The following is a 17503-nucleotide window of genomic DNA, read 5'->3' as shown; positions in this document are numbered from 1 at the left end:
TGGGTTTGGATAAAAGTGTCTGGCAAATGCATAAATCATCATAACAGGCTGTTTACACTGACAGCAAGATTTTAGAGATATCAGCCTTTTCCCATTTAAGTAGATTGGACTGTATTAAAGAGCACCGATGGTCCGATTCACGATTTTACATTTCCTTTGGTGTGTAAGTGTGTATTAGTACGTTAATGATATGCAAAAGGAACAAACCCCAAAGTAAACGATGACGCGAGTTATCGTCTCCAACGTAAATCTCTTTTCTTGGATTACCACAAACACACGGATATTAGGCAACAGTTTACTTCCTGGGATTGGTGATAAAGACAAGACCGACATTATCATAATTCCTCCCACTTCGGACTCACAGCCTGTGTGCTAACTCCTGTTAGCATTGCATTGTGAGCAAATCTTTCAAACATGGTAAGGAGCGTCACATTTCCGGCTGACTCAGAGGTATTCAGACCAATCACAACGTACAGATTAGACACAGAGCTTTTCAAATCCGTGGATTTCAGGAAGCGAGTAAAATCTCGAGCCACAAAAATGTACGGTATGTGGAAAATAATGTGTTTTTGTAACCACAAACCACACGCACACATGGTATTATACCAAATACACAAAAATAAAGTTTTTTAGCAATGAAATAGGTGCTCTTTTAAAACTGCCTGGAGGTGTTGCAAACATGGCCGCCTAAAGAAATTGATGTTCAATGCAAATTGCAGATAATTCAACAAAAAAGATCCGTATTGTGATGTATTTATGAGTGTTGAGATATTCCTTGGGAATTAACTGGAATGTAAAATGGAATATCTTTATATAACATTCATCAGTATAACAGAAAAATAATTCGTAACCCATGCCATCAGACAAAATAAATGAATTTTTTTGTGGACGGGTCACATTTGTTCGCAAAATACCAAGCATGCTTATTTTGCGAGTACATATGATTATTTAAATGGGGTTCCCACTTCAAGGCAAATTCCCTGACTTTCCCTGACTAAAAAGCTACATTTCCATCTATGTCCGGGATGCCGTGAGCCTGGATAATGTGGGATAATCTAGATAATATATATATACACTTTGAGTTTATAAAAATGTAGTTTAAATGCATAAAATGAATAAACAGTGCGAATAAACAGCTTTTTAAATTGTAGTCAGCGGAGGCTTGGACCCGGAAATAGTATTCCTTTTGTCACAAGTTAACAAGCGGATTACTAAAATTTAAAATCAACAAAACTAAAATCCCTGATATTCCATGACTTGAACAAAAAATATATAAAACTCCCTGACTTTCAATGTCTGGAAAAGATGTAAAATTCCATGATATTCCAGAAATGTGGGAACCCCGATTAAAAAAACTGACTGAGACATCTTATTAATTTTTACATAACTACGTATCAAGCATAACGTATTTTATCATGGGCTGTCATGTACCACTTTTTTTCAATCCCATTGTAAACAGGCCAACAGTTTGTTATTGCTCAAATCTGGTTAGGACACCATGACTACATTTCTCCTGTTTCACATCAAACAGTCCAAAAAAATCATCATTCTCACCTTGCCGCCCAGTTCTATCATCTAATTCCCTTCTGTGAACTATGGAACCATCAGGGATTTGGGAATGATGCTCGTGAGGTCTGGAATGGTACCCCGACTCCACAGTGGCGGTACTCATGAAGCACAGTACAGAGAAAATGAGGCTGGAATGATGCAAAACTGTTTGCTTTTAAGCCTTATAAAAAAGACAGTATAGCAGTCCTCTTCAGTTTCAGTTCGTGATATGTTACCGAATGTACATCTGGGTATGGCAACTTTGCCATTAGACCTAAATTATACCAATATGTGTACTGTCATGGGTTTGTTATTGGTGTGTAAAGGGATAAATCCATGCAGTAGATTTGATGATTGATATGCATTTACTTCCTGGTATATTTCCCATAATTCAGCCCAAACGGGTTGGCGTCATACTATACCTTGTCTGTTTGTGTCCTCTGTATGTTTATTGTCAGCGTTTCAGTGTTTCCACCAGACAGATAACAAAACTCAATACTTATGTGGTGTTCAAGTCATGTATACTTGATTTCCTCTGAAATCTCTTTTCATGCTACACATATATTTTGCAGTATTTAACCCCCGGCATCATTAGGGACGGTGGTGTGAACGATCCAAAAAAAATAAACAACCTCCACATGATATACGAATAAAGAGAGACTGGGTCCACTGGACAGAAGAAAGGGCTTTGAGAGTTCAGCCCGTTTCTCAGTGTGAATCCAAAATGGACGGTAACTGGATCATCGATACAAAAACTGGTACGGTAGATTCATGAAAAGTAAGTGGGACGCAACAATCCGTTGAGGTTAATAAGTCTCCATCTGTGTGTAAAAATCTTTCACTTTTATGAAATCCGTCTCAACCCATTTTAGTTCATCTGAGCTCCTGCAGGTGGACCCGCCACCCTCTGTCCTTTGGGCGAACGCCCACCAAAGAGGCAGCGTGCCGCGAGGAGGAGCCAGTAAGGGCGTGTCCGGGGTTCGAGGCTGGATGGGATGAAGGGCGACTGTCACTTTATTGGGGTAAAACTACTTCCGACAAGGCAGGGGTGGTTGGAGAGACAGGACTCCGGGTGGTGGCACTGTCTACCAGGAAGCACAAAAAAAAATCTCACTTTGAGCATAATTACATGTGCAAATGGATAAATGTGTCCCGGTGTGTGAAATCCAAGCCTAAATACTACATTATGTGAAAATATAACCTTGATATCTTTTATATTAACTGATGAACAGATTGAAACATTGATGCTCCAAATCTTATCATTACTAGATTATGAAACTTTAGCCTGGATTTCACAAACAGGGTCACATATGTGAAAAACTAAGAATAAAGACATAAACATGCATACATGTGACAAAAAAATAACTCAAACACAACTGAAGGGATAGTACAGCCAACTAAGTCAAGTTAGAAGATACTCAGATGCAAGAATTATATACATCACTGCGCCAAAGTCATCATGCCACCATTAGATTTGGTTGTTTTGCAATGATATAATGACCATATATAATTATTTTTCAGTCTCTTTATTAAAAAACAACCAAAAATATAGGAAATTTGTAAAAAACAACCTAAAGTGTCAAGTAGACTTACCAGTTTAATGGTTAAGCTCGATAAAAATGTCCAACGGTTAGTATTACCGCGTCATTTTTTATTTACCGTTTATGGGGCGGTTCACATTTCGCTTCTAAAACTGTGTGGAAAACGGGACCGTCGCTTGCTTCTTGACCTGCGGTGCGCTTGCGGCATTCTGAAAAGTTGAGATTTTTATAACTCGATCCAGTGGGGACGCGCCTTGAAAAAAACGAGCCGGTTGAACCGTGTTGCGACCGCGTCGCTTCCATTATGAGCATGCATACCGCGAAATGTGAATGGCACCTAACCGTGCCAGTGTCACGGCTCGAAAACTCAGCATCAACCAATTTAAAGGGGTAGTTTAATCAGGGTTCCCACACTTTACTTAACTTCAAATTCAAGGACCTTTCAAGGACTTTCCAGGTCTAATTTCCTCAAATTCAAGGACTAAATATGGGGACACATTTTAAGTGAGAGCAAGGTTACATCGTGTTACCTTTAAAGATACATTGTTACAGTTCCCTTTTGAGGGAACTCGCGCTGCGTCACTGCAGTGACACTTTGGGGACATCTCCAGGGGTAAGTGTGTCTGAATGTGTATATCAATTTCAACCAATGGTGAGGCTTAACGACAAAGACAGGGTGACGCGGGAGCCAGGAAGTATATCGCTATCTGAAATATTGCCAAAGACGACGTTACAGGGATGCAGGAAGTATGGCAAGGAAGACGCAGCGCGAGTATCCTCAAAAGGGAACAACAGTTACATACGTAACCAGAGACGTTTTCATGTGTCAAACACAACTATGCAAAAAAAGCATTTTGGTATGAATCAACATTCGCATATAGAAGATATAAGCATTTAAAGCTAACGGTTTAGCACGTGTGCTTAAAAAGTCTAGAATTTTTATGATATTATCCTACACTACACAGGAAATAATATGGATTTTTTTTTCCAGAAAACTTGCATAAAATTGATTCAAGCACTTTCAATGACCTGCATCTATGTATGTATATTTTCAAAAACTTCCAAGGGCCTTGAATTTTTCCCCACAGATTCAAAAACTTTCAAGGACCCGTGGGAACCCTGTTTAATGCTATTTCTTACATTCTGACTTATTAACACAGTTTAAGAGTTGTAACCCTCATGCTAAACGTAAGCAAAGTGTCAAAAAAGCAGTTGAGCTTGAGTATATCAGGGCCAAACTCACGACTCCTTTTTCCTACAAGTATCGGAAAGTTTTTTTTAACAAGGGTATCCGTTACGACCGATTGACCCCAAATTCCTTTTATGGGCCTTTAGCCCCTGAAAAGCACACATGCCCTGCACGTCAAGTGAGAACGAGCATCAGCATTGCTGCGTCGAGCAGAAGTCTCAGGTATTACTGCACAGCACGTGACAACTTTGTTTTATCAAGATGGTTCGACAAAAGAAGCGTGTGTTTATGTGTAACACAACGTAATTGCAGTCTCTCTTAAAAATAAAAATGTAACTATATTGAGTCTCCTCAAAAAAGTTCAAGATGTGCTTAGTGCCAAGAGAGGTCACACTAAACACCGACATCTACCTGAAAAAGCCATTGTGTTCTGAAAATTGTGGTATCCTATATTTTCTATGAATATTAATAAAGAGACTGAAAAATAAATATGGATGCTGATTAAAACTTAGCTGTTGTAGGCCTAAGATGTTTGTGCAGTACGGTATATACGAATGCAAACTGAAACAGTGGTACGGAGTGAAGAGAATTGAATCAGAAAGGCATGCGGCTTTCCACAAACCGTGTCTTTAGAGTGTCCCATTATGAAGAAATAGGGTGAGGCTAGAGTGTCACTTTTCATGCACATGGAAAGGTTGGTAGGTACCATTCCTACAGAACAGGAAGTAAGAGTCTGTACTATTGCATTATCTTTAAAGACGTGTTAGCAAAACAGACCAGCTATCAGAAGAGAGGAGTTAAAAAGAAAGCTTACAACTCAATTGACAAAGGGTTAATAGATAAGGTGAGTCATCAAACGCTTTTAAGCTTTTAACAAAAAGCACACTGTCAGGCTTGCTATTAAACACCTGAGCGATTGTTTCCCAAGTGCACACTTTTATTAACAGTACAAAGGCAGATTATTAATTCAACGTTCATCCAAATGGTATATACAGTGCTTTTTCCACAAATCCAACTTTTTGTTTGTTTACTAGAGACAGAAATGTTTTCAAGACTAGGCTGTCTGTACTGTGGTACGCACCATAATCTGGCACCTGTCCTGTGCCCCGTTTCAACAGCAGACGTACACGTCGACCACCAGCTTTAATGAGTTCAATGGCACGGGCGTGGCTCATGTCTCTCGTACTTTCACCGTTAATTTCGATAATCTGATCTCCAACCTGCGAACATACAAAGTTATGAGAGAATACATTTAAAGGGACACTTAACTTTTTTGAAAATATGCTCATTGTCCAGCTCCCCTAGAGTTAAACATTAAATTTTTACAGTTTTGGAATCCATTCAGCTGATCTCCGGGTCTGGTTGTACCACTTTTAGCATAGCTTAGCATAATCCATTGAATCTGATTAGACCATTAGCATCGCACTAAAAATAACCTAGAAAATTGCAACTTTTAATTTTCTGTCGGTCTTAGTACACGACGTAACTACAGAAGAGTCAAGTTTTAAATAGGAAAAATATTGAAACTCTTTGGTTATTATTTTTGAGAGCGATGCTAATGGTCTAATCAGATTCAATGGATTATGCTAAGCTATGCTAAAAGTGGTCCCGCCAGACCCGGAGATCAGCTGAATGGATTCCAAAACTGTAAAAATCAAATGTTTAACCTAAAATCAGGGGAGCTGGAAAATGAGAATATTTTATAAATATATATATATATATATATATATATATATATATATATATATATATATATATATATATATTTAAAGATTACACAAATCTCTTTTTATTCTCTTTATTTCTTCTTTTCTTTGTTTAAGTTAAAAATCATAAAAAAATAAATGTAACAGGTTTTTTCACCCTCATTCTCCCATTGCGGATCGCGGGTCCATCTTCAGCCAGCCTCAAAACAAACAGGTCCATTTTGTATTCACGTCCTCCTCGAATACTAAAGCCGAATCCCTTCACACTTTTCTCCAGATCCACAGTGAAATAGTCATAGTCCTGAAAAAAAAAACTTACATTTAAAAAAAAACTCAACTTTAACCCTTAACACCCCACCCAAAACAATGACACCTGACACTATTCAATATTTTGTGGTTCTGGAAAAAACAAGCTAACCCTGAATAATTCTGGAAAAAACTATCTATGAATTCTTGATATAGTGTAACTGAGGGGTTCAGATGCAAATTGTACATTTACACGGGGCGAAACTAGGTTATTTGCAGAAGGTGATCTGATTGGCTGACGCACGCATTGGCACTTGAAAAGTTGAGAAATGTTCAACTTTTGCTAGTCGCGTCGCTGAACGATCCACAATTCAGTTCGGCAAAGCATGACGTCACCCATTAAAAGTAAATGAGATGCGTAACGCTTACGCCCCGTACAGTGTTGGGGAAAGTTACTTTTAAAAGTAATGCATTACAATATTAACTCTTTCCCCGCCATTGACGAGATATCTCGTCAATTAAGAGAAAACGCTTCCCCGCCAATGACGAGATTTTCCGTCTTTCCGCAATACCGCTATTATACCGCAACTTTTTAAACCCGGAAGTATTGCCCTATGGCAAGCGGCTGCATGTCCGTGTCTGTTTTAAAGATCGCTCTGAATGAGATCTCTATGAAAAGTCCGTCACAAAAATGGAATTATCTCTGCTTTTTACTCAAAATGTGGTGTTTTTGCAGAAACCTACCCATATTCAAAAGCTGATTGCAAAAGAACCACTGAAGGTAGGATGAAACGTTTTTTTTTGTTTGAAAGCAGAGGGTCTGTTCTTTCATTTGGTATATTGTATGTTTATATATTTAAAGAAGAACATTTTCTAGAAGGCATTAAACTTTGGTGAAAATCATGAAAAACGCTGGCGCTGGCTGGCAACTTTTTTTAAAAACGCTGGCGGTGAAAAAGTTAAGTTACACCCCAAAAACGTAATTAATTGCATCACTTAGTTACTTTTCATGGATAGTAATAATTACGTTACTTTTGCGTTACTTGGCTGAGGCTTGATCTCTTTCAGGCCTTGCAGATGTTTTTTATGAATTTCTGCACATTTCCTTCACAAAAATGCCAAGCTCTGGCCTGCCATCTTCATTTCTGTCTCAAACTGGCGTGCACACTTAAGAGTGTGTAATTCTACATCCCTACATCTGAGCTGTATTCAAGATATTTGTTTGTCATATACACAGTTATAAACCAAAGATAAGAAAAAACTAAAAAGACTGCTAAATGAAATACTATATTGCATTCTATATCACCGATTTTATGTAACACAATAAGGCCACTGTGATTTGTAAGGGGTTTTACCTGTGGTCGGTAATCAGCGATGGAGTGTTGTCTATAGTCTATAAGTGCAGGTGGATGTCTGTACTCCATGGTCGGTGGCTGTCTGTAGTCTGCTACAGGTGGGTGTCTGTAGTCCACCGGAGGCTGTCTGTAGTCCGTGTATGCGGCTTGGCAGATGTCAGGTTTAACATCCTGTCTAGCTTTCACCTCCGACCTGTAGTTACCAACAAGGTCAAATGAAGAGATCCCATCCCAAAACAAAACTTCCAACAATAACTCATGTTCAAACTTTTTCCATAAACACTACTGTAAAGTGTAAACCAATATTTAAAAGATGATTTGTAGCTTTCTATGTTTCATCACACGTACCAAAAGAGCAAAACACTTCAAACTTCCCAACCTCTAGATCAAACTCCCTTCTCTGATCATGTGAAAGGGCTAAGTTCGTTCATTGTTCATGTTATTAGTCTCAGTTCCAATATTTCACATGGCATAAAATCATAGTGTTGACCCGAGCTGACCCTGTGAGAAAATGTGCAACCTCTTTGTGTTAGTGTCATCTATTATTGAAAAGATATCTACAGGTGAATAATTTATCACGAGGTGTTAAGTGATGTTATTTGAGCCGGTGCGATGAAAGTCAAAAGATGCTTTTAGTGCTAGGTGAAACTGCTAGAGGCACTTTGCTGTAGGGCAAATATAGATCAAGATAAACACTCACACACAAGCTCATGAAGAAGAACTACAATAAAATGATTTTACTAAATCAAGCAAAAAATATACAAAATTATATTTCGCATAGGGGCAATGATGCATTTTTTGGTATTTGATGAGCACACTTCATGAATAAATGAAGAGCTATTTTCCAAAACGCAATAAACGGCATTTAAAAAAAAGTAGTTTGTGTCATTTTGCTGTGTACTGAACCTATTCACTGCTCCATTAACGTTTCATTCAAAATCGCTATATTTCCTTGTTTAAAATGTACTACAAGATGCAGTTCTTTCCAAACTGTGATAAGCGCCAAAGCTTACCAAAGAACTAGCAAAAGTAGCCTACTGATTATGAATATGTAAAATATTGCAATGAGATATTTTTTTAGGTCTGTAAGGTGAGTAACTTATAGGCTACGATTTGGTTCATGAGGATATAAGCTCCAGTTTAGGCGCCGGAGCTTTTGTTGTGATTATCTATTGTCTGCTATATTTACTTTTTATTTAATAAATCCAGGAAATTTGTAAATGAAAAATGTATTAAAATTAAGGTACAATTAATACAAAACGAAATTTGCTTGAAATAGAGGCTTTGTGCTTTCTGTTTTGAGGTTTCTGTGAAAGATTGAAAGTCTTTTAGTGCCGCTTTCAGAGCGGTCGCCTCCGTAATGGAGAACTGTCACGTTGTTATTTCTTCATAAATGCAAACACGAAAAATAAAAAGACAAAATACTTTTTTTAAAAGACAAACCATAATTTTTTTGGGGAAAAAAAAGGATGGATTTATAGCGTTTTGGGGGGAAAAATTATGGATTTATAGCATTTTGGGAAAAACTTGAGGGATTAATAGCGTTATGGGGAAAAAATTGAGGGATTTATAACATTTTGGGGAAAAAATGGAGGGATTTATAGCGTTTTGGGAAAAAATGTAGGGATTTATAGCGTTTTGGGAAAAAAATGGAGGGATTTATAGCATTTTGGGGAAAAAAAGGAGGGATTTATAGCGTTTTGGGGGAAAAATTGATGGATTTATAGCATTTTGGGAAAAAAATGTAGGGATTTATAGCGTTTTGGGGGGAAAAAATGGAGGGATTTATAGCGTTTGGGGAAATTTTTGGGGATTTATAGCATTTTGGGAGGTTTTGGGGAAAAAATGGATGGATTTATAGCATTTTGAGAAAAATTTGAGGGATTAATAGCGTTTTAGGGAAAAAATTAGGGATTTATAGCATTTTGGGGGGGAAATGGAGGGATTTATAGCGTTTTGGGGAAAAAATGGAGGGATTTATAGCGTTTTGGGAAAAAATAGAGGGATTTATAGCGTTTTAGGGAAAAAATGTATGGATTTATAGCATTTTGGGAAAAAATAGAGGGATTTATAGCGTTTTGGGGAAAAATGGAGGGATTTATAGCATTTTGGGAAAAATTTGAGGGATTAATAGCGTTTTAGGGAAAAAATTAGGGATTTATAGCATTTTGGGGGGGAAATGGAGGGATTTATAGCGTTTTGGGGAAAAAATGGAGGGATTTATAGCGTTTTGGGGAAAAAATGGAGGGATTTATAGCGTTTTGGGAAAAAATAGAGGGATTTATAGCGTTTTAGGGAAAAAATGTATGGATTTATAGCATTTTGGGAAAAAATAGAGGGATTTATAGCGTTTTGGGGAAAAATGGAGGGATTTATAGCATTTTGGGAAAAATAGAGGCATTTATAGCGATTTGGGGAAAAAATTTATGGATTTATAACATTTTGGGATTTTTAGGGGGGTTTATAGCGTTTTGGGGGAAAGAATTGAGGAATTTATAGCATTTTGGGGGGGGGAATGAAGGGATTTATAGCGTTTAGGGGAAAAAATGGATGGATTTATAGCATTTTGGGAAAAATGTTTAGGGATTTACAAGGTTTTGGGGGGAAAAATTGAGGGATTTATAGCGTTTGGGGAAAAATTATGGGATTTATAGCATTTTGGGGGGGGGAATGGAGAGATTTATAGCGTTTTGGGGAAAAAATGTATGGATTTATAGCATTTTGAAAGCTTTTTACTTTGAATTTATCATAAACACTATTGTTGTTTGATTTAATAATCATTGATCAACATGTTCAGATTAAATTAAATATTAAATATTCACAAAATGTGTGGGTCTAGGCAAAAACTGTCCTTTTCCTGAAAACTACTGAAATGGATGTATCGCGTTTGGGAAAAGAGCTCCTCAAATGAATACATTATATCACCTTTTATAAATAATCATTGCATTTCGGTAAAAACTATAGTAAATAATCTATTTCCACATTGTTTTTCCACAAACCTTAAAATCTAATCTAAATACAGACTGATTCAGTGATGAATGTTTAGTGAACCGATCAGTGTTCGAATTGAGTGGGGGTTGGGGTGGTCCCGATCCTCCTATAAGCATTGTGGGACCCCTATAAAGCCCAAAAATATAAATTGGGGGTTCCTGTTTTTTATTCAAATTAAAATTCTCGTGCTGCGCTGCCACAAAGCGATAAAGTCCATTATTTGTCCCAGTTTCGCAATAAACTAATCCAAAAGATTTCATTCTGAAATAAATGTAAACTCTTGAGTGCGCCTCACGCTGTTTTCTGGAGGAATTGCAGACTGTTAGATTTATGATTGGGTTGGTTGCCTTTTAAAAAAATCTTCTTAAACTACTATTTCACAGTAATTTGGGGGGTAAAAAATTATTAGGGTTTGAGTAAAGGGATATTTGTGTTTCTTTGATTAAAATGTTGATCCAGGACCACATCTTACTTTGTGAAATCGCAGCAACACTATAATGACGGGGTTGCATGGCCATGGGATGGGACTGGCTTAGCTAGGGGACCCCCCATAAACCCGACACAGGCATGTTTTCGAGATTTAAGATATAAATGGATATTTATGTACAGATCACAAAGTTACAAAGTCCCACTCTGGTTCACTTTGATTCATTGATATTGCATCAAATAACACTATTATTCAGTATAACAGCCAAGCAAACAGTACCGTGTGTCATGTAGGTACAGTTGAGGCGGTACTGGCACTGATCCGACCATACTGGGCTGGACCCCATGTCCACCTGGATCCACAGCAGCAGCAGCTGCAGTCTGAGTGACCACTGAGCCTGTTTGCATGGCCTCCAGACTGGGCTGACTCACGGGTGGGCTGCTGTGTGGAGCTCCAGGGCTTGGCTCCACTAGTAGGGGGCTGGGTTGTGTGGTAGCTGGGCTGGGATGAGGAGCAGGTGGGCTGGGCTGAGTCAAGGTTGGACTCTGCTGGGCTGCCGGGCTGGACTGGGTCTGTGGACTGTGCTTCTGGGCCACCAAAGGGCTCTGCTTCTCCGACGCAGGGCCTGAATGAGCACCATTCACGTCTAGGACACAGACATCATGTTAATGTGTGTTTTTGTTTCTTAAAGGGACCATTTTAAAACACTAAAGAAAATCTTGTGTGTTGTTCATCTTTATTCTTAGTTGTCCACATAGCTTTATATACTACATTTATTGTTGGTACTTTGAGAAAATGTTAACTGCTCTCTCATTTATAAGTCGATTTGAATAAAAGCATCTGCTAAATTAATAAGTGTAAATGTAAAAAGTCAGCCATAACAATTTGCATATTTAAAGGTATAGTTCACCCAAAAAAGTTCACCTTAATCTCAATCCATTCTCAATGTATACGATTATCTTGTTTTAGATGAAAAAAACAGAGTTATACTGGAAAATGTCCTGGTTGTTCCAAGCTTTATAATGGTAGTAAATGGTGCTTCTGAATTGAAGCCCAAAAAAGTCCATCTTTCCTTAACAAAAGTAATCCACAAAACTCCAGGGGTTAATAAAGGCCGTCTGAGGGTAATCGAGGGTAATTCTGTGAAGGATGGATGAACTTTTTTGGGCTTCAAATCAGAAGCACCATTTACTACCATTATAAAAGCTTGAAATAGCCAGGACATTTTCTAATATAACTATGATTGTGTTTGTCTTAAAAAAGACAATCATATACATAGAGGATGGCTTAACTCATTCACCGCCAGCCTTTTTTGAAAAGTTGCCCGCCAGCATTTTTGTGATTTTCATAAAATTTCCCAACAAAAAAATCAAGACAACTTTCTTTGAAAAATATATAAATATACAAATATATCAAATGAAAAAACAAACCCTCTGCTTTCAAACAAACAATAAATAAACAAAACAGGAAAATTTTCATTCGATCTATTTTTTATCTGCTTATAAACTCTTAAAAATGGGTATTTTTCTTCAAAAAACTTTTTTAAGCAAAAAGCTGAAATAATTGCATTTTTTGTAAATGAATTTTGTTAGAGATCAGATTCAGAACGATTATCAAAACATAAATGCAGTGTAAAATTAATAAATATTTTTTTGTTTCAGTTTTTTAATAAATTATGGAAGTGTGCCATCTAGTGGATACTCGCGGTATTACAGATAACCCTAAAACCTCATCAGTAACACTTTTTTATGCAATGTTTTCTCTTAAATGACGAGATAACTCGACAATGGCGGGGAAAGAAAAAATGGGTTAATTTAAATTTTTTGGTGAACTATCCCTTTAAGTGTACAGCAAACAAGACAACATGGGCCGCCAATTATATTGTTTTGGCTTGAATGGGTCACATGACCATGTCATATGAATAAACAATAACATCACTTCCTTCAAAATGTATTTTTTAGCAGTTATCACATAAGTGTTATTACATAACCCTGAACCTGAACTCACCTTCCTCAGGGATGATGTGCAAGGTGACGGTCAGTCCGGCGTCTTTGATCAGTTTGACAATGTCAGCATGAGGCATGTTGATGATAGACTGACAGTTGACAGCCATAATACGGTCACCAACCTTCAGCTTCCCACAGCGATCGGCCGGACTGCCCTCAATGATGCGGCCGATCTTATGTGGCACAGCTGGAAAACATGAACGAGTGAGTCTGAGAAAAGCTGCATGTATCTCTGGGTTGTATTTAAATCAAAGAGAAAAAACATTATGCATTATAAATGATTAAACGGTTAGCCACATTTACTTCAAAATGTTAATTATAATAATGCATAACATTTAAAGGGGACATTTCACAAGACTTTTTTAAGATGTCAAATAAATCTTTGGTGTCCCCAGAGTACATATGTGAAGTTTTAGCTCAAAATATCATATAGATAATTTATCATAGTATGTAAAAATTGACACTTTGTAGGTGTGAGCAAAAATGGGTGTGTCCTTTAAAATGCAAATGAGCTGATCTCTGCACTAATGGCAGTGGCATAGTGGGATAGTGCAGATTAAGGGGCGGTATTATCCCCTTCTGACATCACAGAGGGAGCCAAATTTCAATGACCTATTTTTGCACATGCTTCCAGAGAATGGTTTACCAAAACTAAGTTACTAGGTTGATCTTTTTCACTTTTTTAGGTTGATAGAAGCACTGGGGACCCAATTATAGCAATTTAACTTGAAAAAAGTCAGATTTTCATGATTTGTCCCCTTTAAATATACATTTATATAAACATTTTCATGACATTATTATTGTCTAAAATTGATGCAGATTTTCTAAAAAATATATTTAATACATTAATACAGTAAATATTTATTGTATTACAATAATAAGAATCGATGGGATTCACTTTTGAGAATAATGGGAATTACAATAAAAAATAATAATTCAAAATTTGAAGATAAAACATTTATCTCTTGATTTTGCAATTAAATCTAAGCTGGATGTGTTTTGACAGATTACATTTACCCGCATCCAGATCCCAACTATCAGCTTTTATCATGCATTCTTCCTTTAAAAGGAAATGACTGTCAAAGCTTTGATATAGCATTAATCTTACATCAACCTTGTGTCAAAACATCTGACACATTAAAGAGATAGTTCACCAAAAATGAAAATTCTGTCATCATTTATTCAATCTCCAAACCTGCATAAATTTCTTTGGTTCTGCTGAACACAAATGAAGACACAATCAGAGGCACCATTGACTTTAATAGTAGGAAAAAGAATAAAATGGAAGTAAATTGTGTCCCAGATCTGTTTGGATATTAACACATTTGAAAATATCTTCATTTGTGTTCAGCAGATCAAAGACATTTATAACGGTTTGGAACAACTTGAAGGTGAGTAAATGATTTTTTTGCCGAACTATCCCTTTAAGGGCCTGTTTCTAGACTTAAAATATATTGGCATATCAAACCAAACATAATTTTATGTTGAAAACATTAACTATGTATAAAATGTTCACAATAGCATCAGGTCTATTCCAAGCTTACTTATTGTAGTTGTGGTCTCTGGTCGGTTTAGCGAGCTGATGATGACAAAACCAAAGCCTTCGCTCTCCTTGCGGTGTATAACTACATCAGTGGTGGGTGGCAGGTTGACCGGACACACCGCGTGGCCTCTAGGTGAGCTGCTTTGATTGGCCACTGCACCGTTTTCCTCGGATGGCTGACCTACAGGTGGCAGCACACACAATCTTAGTCACCATTAACACAGATCTACATCACTCTGACTCAAGCTATGACAAAAGTTTATAGTCTAACCAATGGGGAAACTTTAAATGAATTTTTGGGTGCACTATCCTTTAAAAATCCATATAAACTAGATTTTTATAATAAAATCTGTCTTTTTATGTCACAAGAGGGTGTGTGTGGGTGATTTGCTATTCGCTCACCCTGCTGCGTCAAAACTCTCCTCCTCACGGTCAGGGTGACCTGTCCGTTACGTGCAGCTGCGTGCATGAGGTCGATGACGTAACGGTGCGGTCTCCCCCCCACTGGCATCCTATCGACGGAGACCAGCTCGTCTCCCGGGCGCAGCCTGCCGTCCCGCTCTGCGGGGCTGTTCTCTATGATCGCTCCGATTACAATCTGTGGAGGACATTTAGTCGTCAATGTTAATGTGAACTGACATTCAGAGTCTCATTATCATACTGTCGCTGCTTTTAGAAATTCAGACGGCATTTTAGTTGCGGAGTTATTTTTAGAATTCCTGGGAATTCCAATTTAAGCCAACAGCTATTATTGCTTTATTCACACTTTGACAGTAACATAGTACAATAAGATAATACAGTATTATGAGGCATACCATAACCCTAAATTTATATACACAGCTTTTACATGGTCTAACAAACCATGTATATCAACACACTGCAACAATATTCTCAATTAAGACTTTGATTTCAATAAATGTACATCATACACACGTTAACATCTACACATTTCCTTAAATACCCGTTTAAGCACTACTTAAGCTATTATGCTCATCTGGTAATAATTAAAACCATTGTTCATCTTCATCATTTAATAAAAAGATATCATTAGCCATCATCCATTGTAATTCCTTTGATTATTGTAATTTTCATGATTCTCTGTGTGGATGAAACAGACAATACATATATAAATATATAATGTGTGCAGACTGAAGATCCATTGGATCCAAACATATCCAAACAAATGGAAATTTGGGTTTAACTTATAGTACCAAGGTACTTTTACGAAGAAAAGTGGTACAGTATTACCATGGTACCATAGTAGATCCATGTTATGTTCAAAACACGGTGATATCGCAATGTACTATGGTATGTTTATATACATGGTATTTACCATAGCACATGGTATTACCATGGTCCAAAAACTTTTAATTAAGTGCAGTAACTGAAACAGGAAACAGTAAAGGTGTCTGTTTTGTTTACTGCTCGTGGAGCTATACAGATATGAACCAGAAGGTCCACCGCTAGTATCTGTTTATCGCGCCCCATACGAGCCTTGTCACGGGCCTCCGGACTCACTGCTTGCACCGCCTCATCTCCGCCCAGGATCCTGAATCCGAAGCCGGTCTTCTCCCGCAGCAGGTGCACCTCCACTTCCTGGTACTCGACACCTGAGGAACAAGAACAACTGCTGAGATCATTCGCAGGGGTTTAATTAAGGATGCTTATGCAATATATCCAGAAATTTTCTTGAAATCTATGTAAATAAACAAGTGTGAGATAAGAGATTTTAAATACAAGTCCAACCTTCGGCTATAAAGTTGATCTTTTCATTACAACATAAATCATAATGTAGCAGAATTGGATCAAAGTCTGATCTCTAGCTGTGTTTTATTCCATAATGTAAAAACGAATCGTGTTTGACATGAAAGAGAAGAGACGGATATTTTTGGAAATCTAAGCCTGAACACAAGCTTGTGGATCAAAGAAGTCAGCACATAATGTAGGTCAAGTTTCACACTGCCGAACCCAGATCAGTGATAGACAGAGAACAATACAGAAATAAATAAAATGCTACATGAGTACTGAATGACACACAAGAGACTTGCCTGTAGAGTCCAGTAATGTCCGAGGTGGAAGAGGCTCTGTCAGGAGAAATAATGTAAAATCAATGCAAGTATTCAATGGTTAGCATCACTTTTTGCCATCTTACTAAATTTGTCAAGAAGATGCATATTGTATATTTAATCCCAAAAATAAGACAAAAATGATAAATGTTTTATTAAAGACAAGAAATTTTTTTTTAGAGACCATTAACCCCCATTAATTTCAAACATTCACTGTATCAAATTAGTTAATGCCTGCTTTTTACTACATATTAAAACTATAACTACATATAACACTCTCTAATGTATCTAAGCAACAAGTTTGGCACAAAAACTTTGAGGATTTGATGCCTGCAGGAGGCCAAAGTCACCCTTGCTGTTTCTAACCAAATATAAATTGTATTAAGTACATCATTAATTCTTAAGTTTAGTGATTGAAATTGGCATTTTTTTTTCACCACTGTTTTTCAATATTTTACTATGTTCTTACCTCAACTTAGATGAATTAATACATACTAGGGATGCCACAATTCTCAATACATTATTGAACCGTTCGGTTCGACCCCCACGGTCCAATACGCGCATGTGAATTGCGGTTTGTTTATCCATCCAAATCTGTCAGTTTTATATTCGCTGCACTTTTGTTGATGTGCGCATCCGCGTGATCTGCACGCTTATAAACGCCACAGGGAGTTGATATCCAGTCACTGTGCACTAGTTGCGTTAACTCTGCTTGCAATGCTGGTGTCAGATTTCATTCGCGTGCACACACACCCAACAGAAGTACGACAACAAAAAGAAGCAGCACGACTGTCTTTTAAAACTGAGGTGTGGATTAATAATTTGCGCGTGTAGATTACATACCACATCAAGGTAAAGATGCAAATTCGCGTGGGGCAATGGGAA

At 37.4% G+C, this 17503-nt stretch overlaps 1 protein-coding gene across 5 annotated transcripts in view; it reads right to left on the bottom strand.

Annotated features, from left to right (window-relative positions):
• Positions 1-485: 485 nt before the first annotated feature.
• magi2b (membrane associated guanylate kinase, WW and PDZ domain containing 2b) overlaps positions 486-17503 on the bottom strand; it is a 94026-nt gene continuing 77008 nt past the window's right edge. For 3 of the 5 annotated variants that reach the window (XM_065291929.2, XM_065291932.2, XM_065291933.1), the window contains 11 exons: positions 16601-16636; positions 16047-16162; positions 14955-15150; positions 14554-14733; positions 13011-13196; positions 11283-11649; positions 7586-7778; positions 6142-6285; positions 5360-5498; positions 4901-4989; positions 486-2629 (listed from right to left, as the gene is read on the bottom strand). In XM_065291929.2, coding sequence (XP_065148001.1) covers positions 2558-2629; positions 4901-4989; positions 5360-5498; positions 6142-6285; positions 7586-7778; positions 11283-11649; positions 13011-13196; positions 14554-14733; positions 14955-15150; positions 16047-16162; positions 16601-16636 — 1718 coding nt within the window. In that variant the 3' untranslated portion in view covers positions 486-2557. Of the gene's footprint in view, positions 2634-4900; positions 4990-5359; positions 5499-6141; positions 6286-7585; positions 7779-11282; positions 11650-13010; positions 13197-14553; positions 14734-14954; positions 15151-16046; positions 16163-16600; positions 16637-17503 lie in introns of all 5 variants that reach the window. The other 2 variants (XM_065291930.2, XM_065291931.2) reach the window with 2 other exon arrangements.

This window comes from Paramisgurnus dabryanus, chromosome 23 (genome assembly GCF_030506205.2).
Source record: "Paramisgurnus dabryanus chromosome 23, PD_genome_1.1, whole genome shotgun sequence".
Taxonomy (NCBI): domain Eukaryota; kingdom Metazoa; phylum Chordata; class Actinopteri; order Cypriniformes; family Cobitidae; genus Paramisgurnus; species Paramisgurnus dabryanus.
Note: the sequence above shows the minus strand (reverse complement) of the source record. Positions and strands in the feature narration are given on the sequence as shown.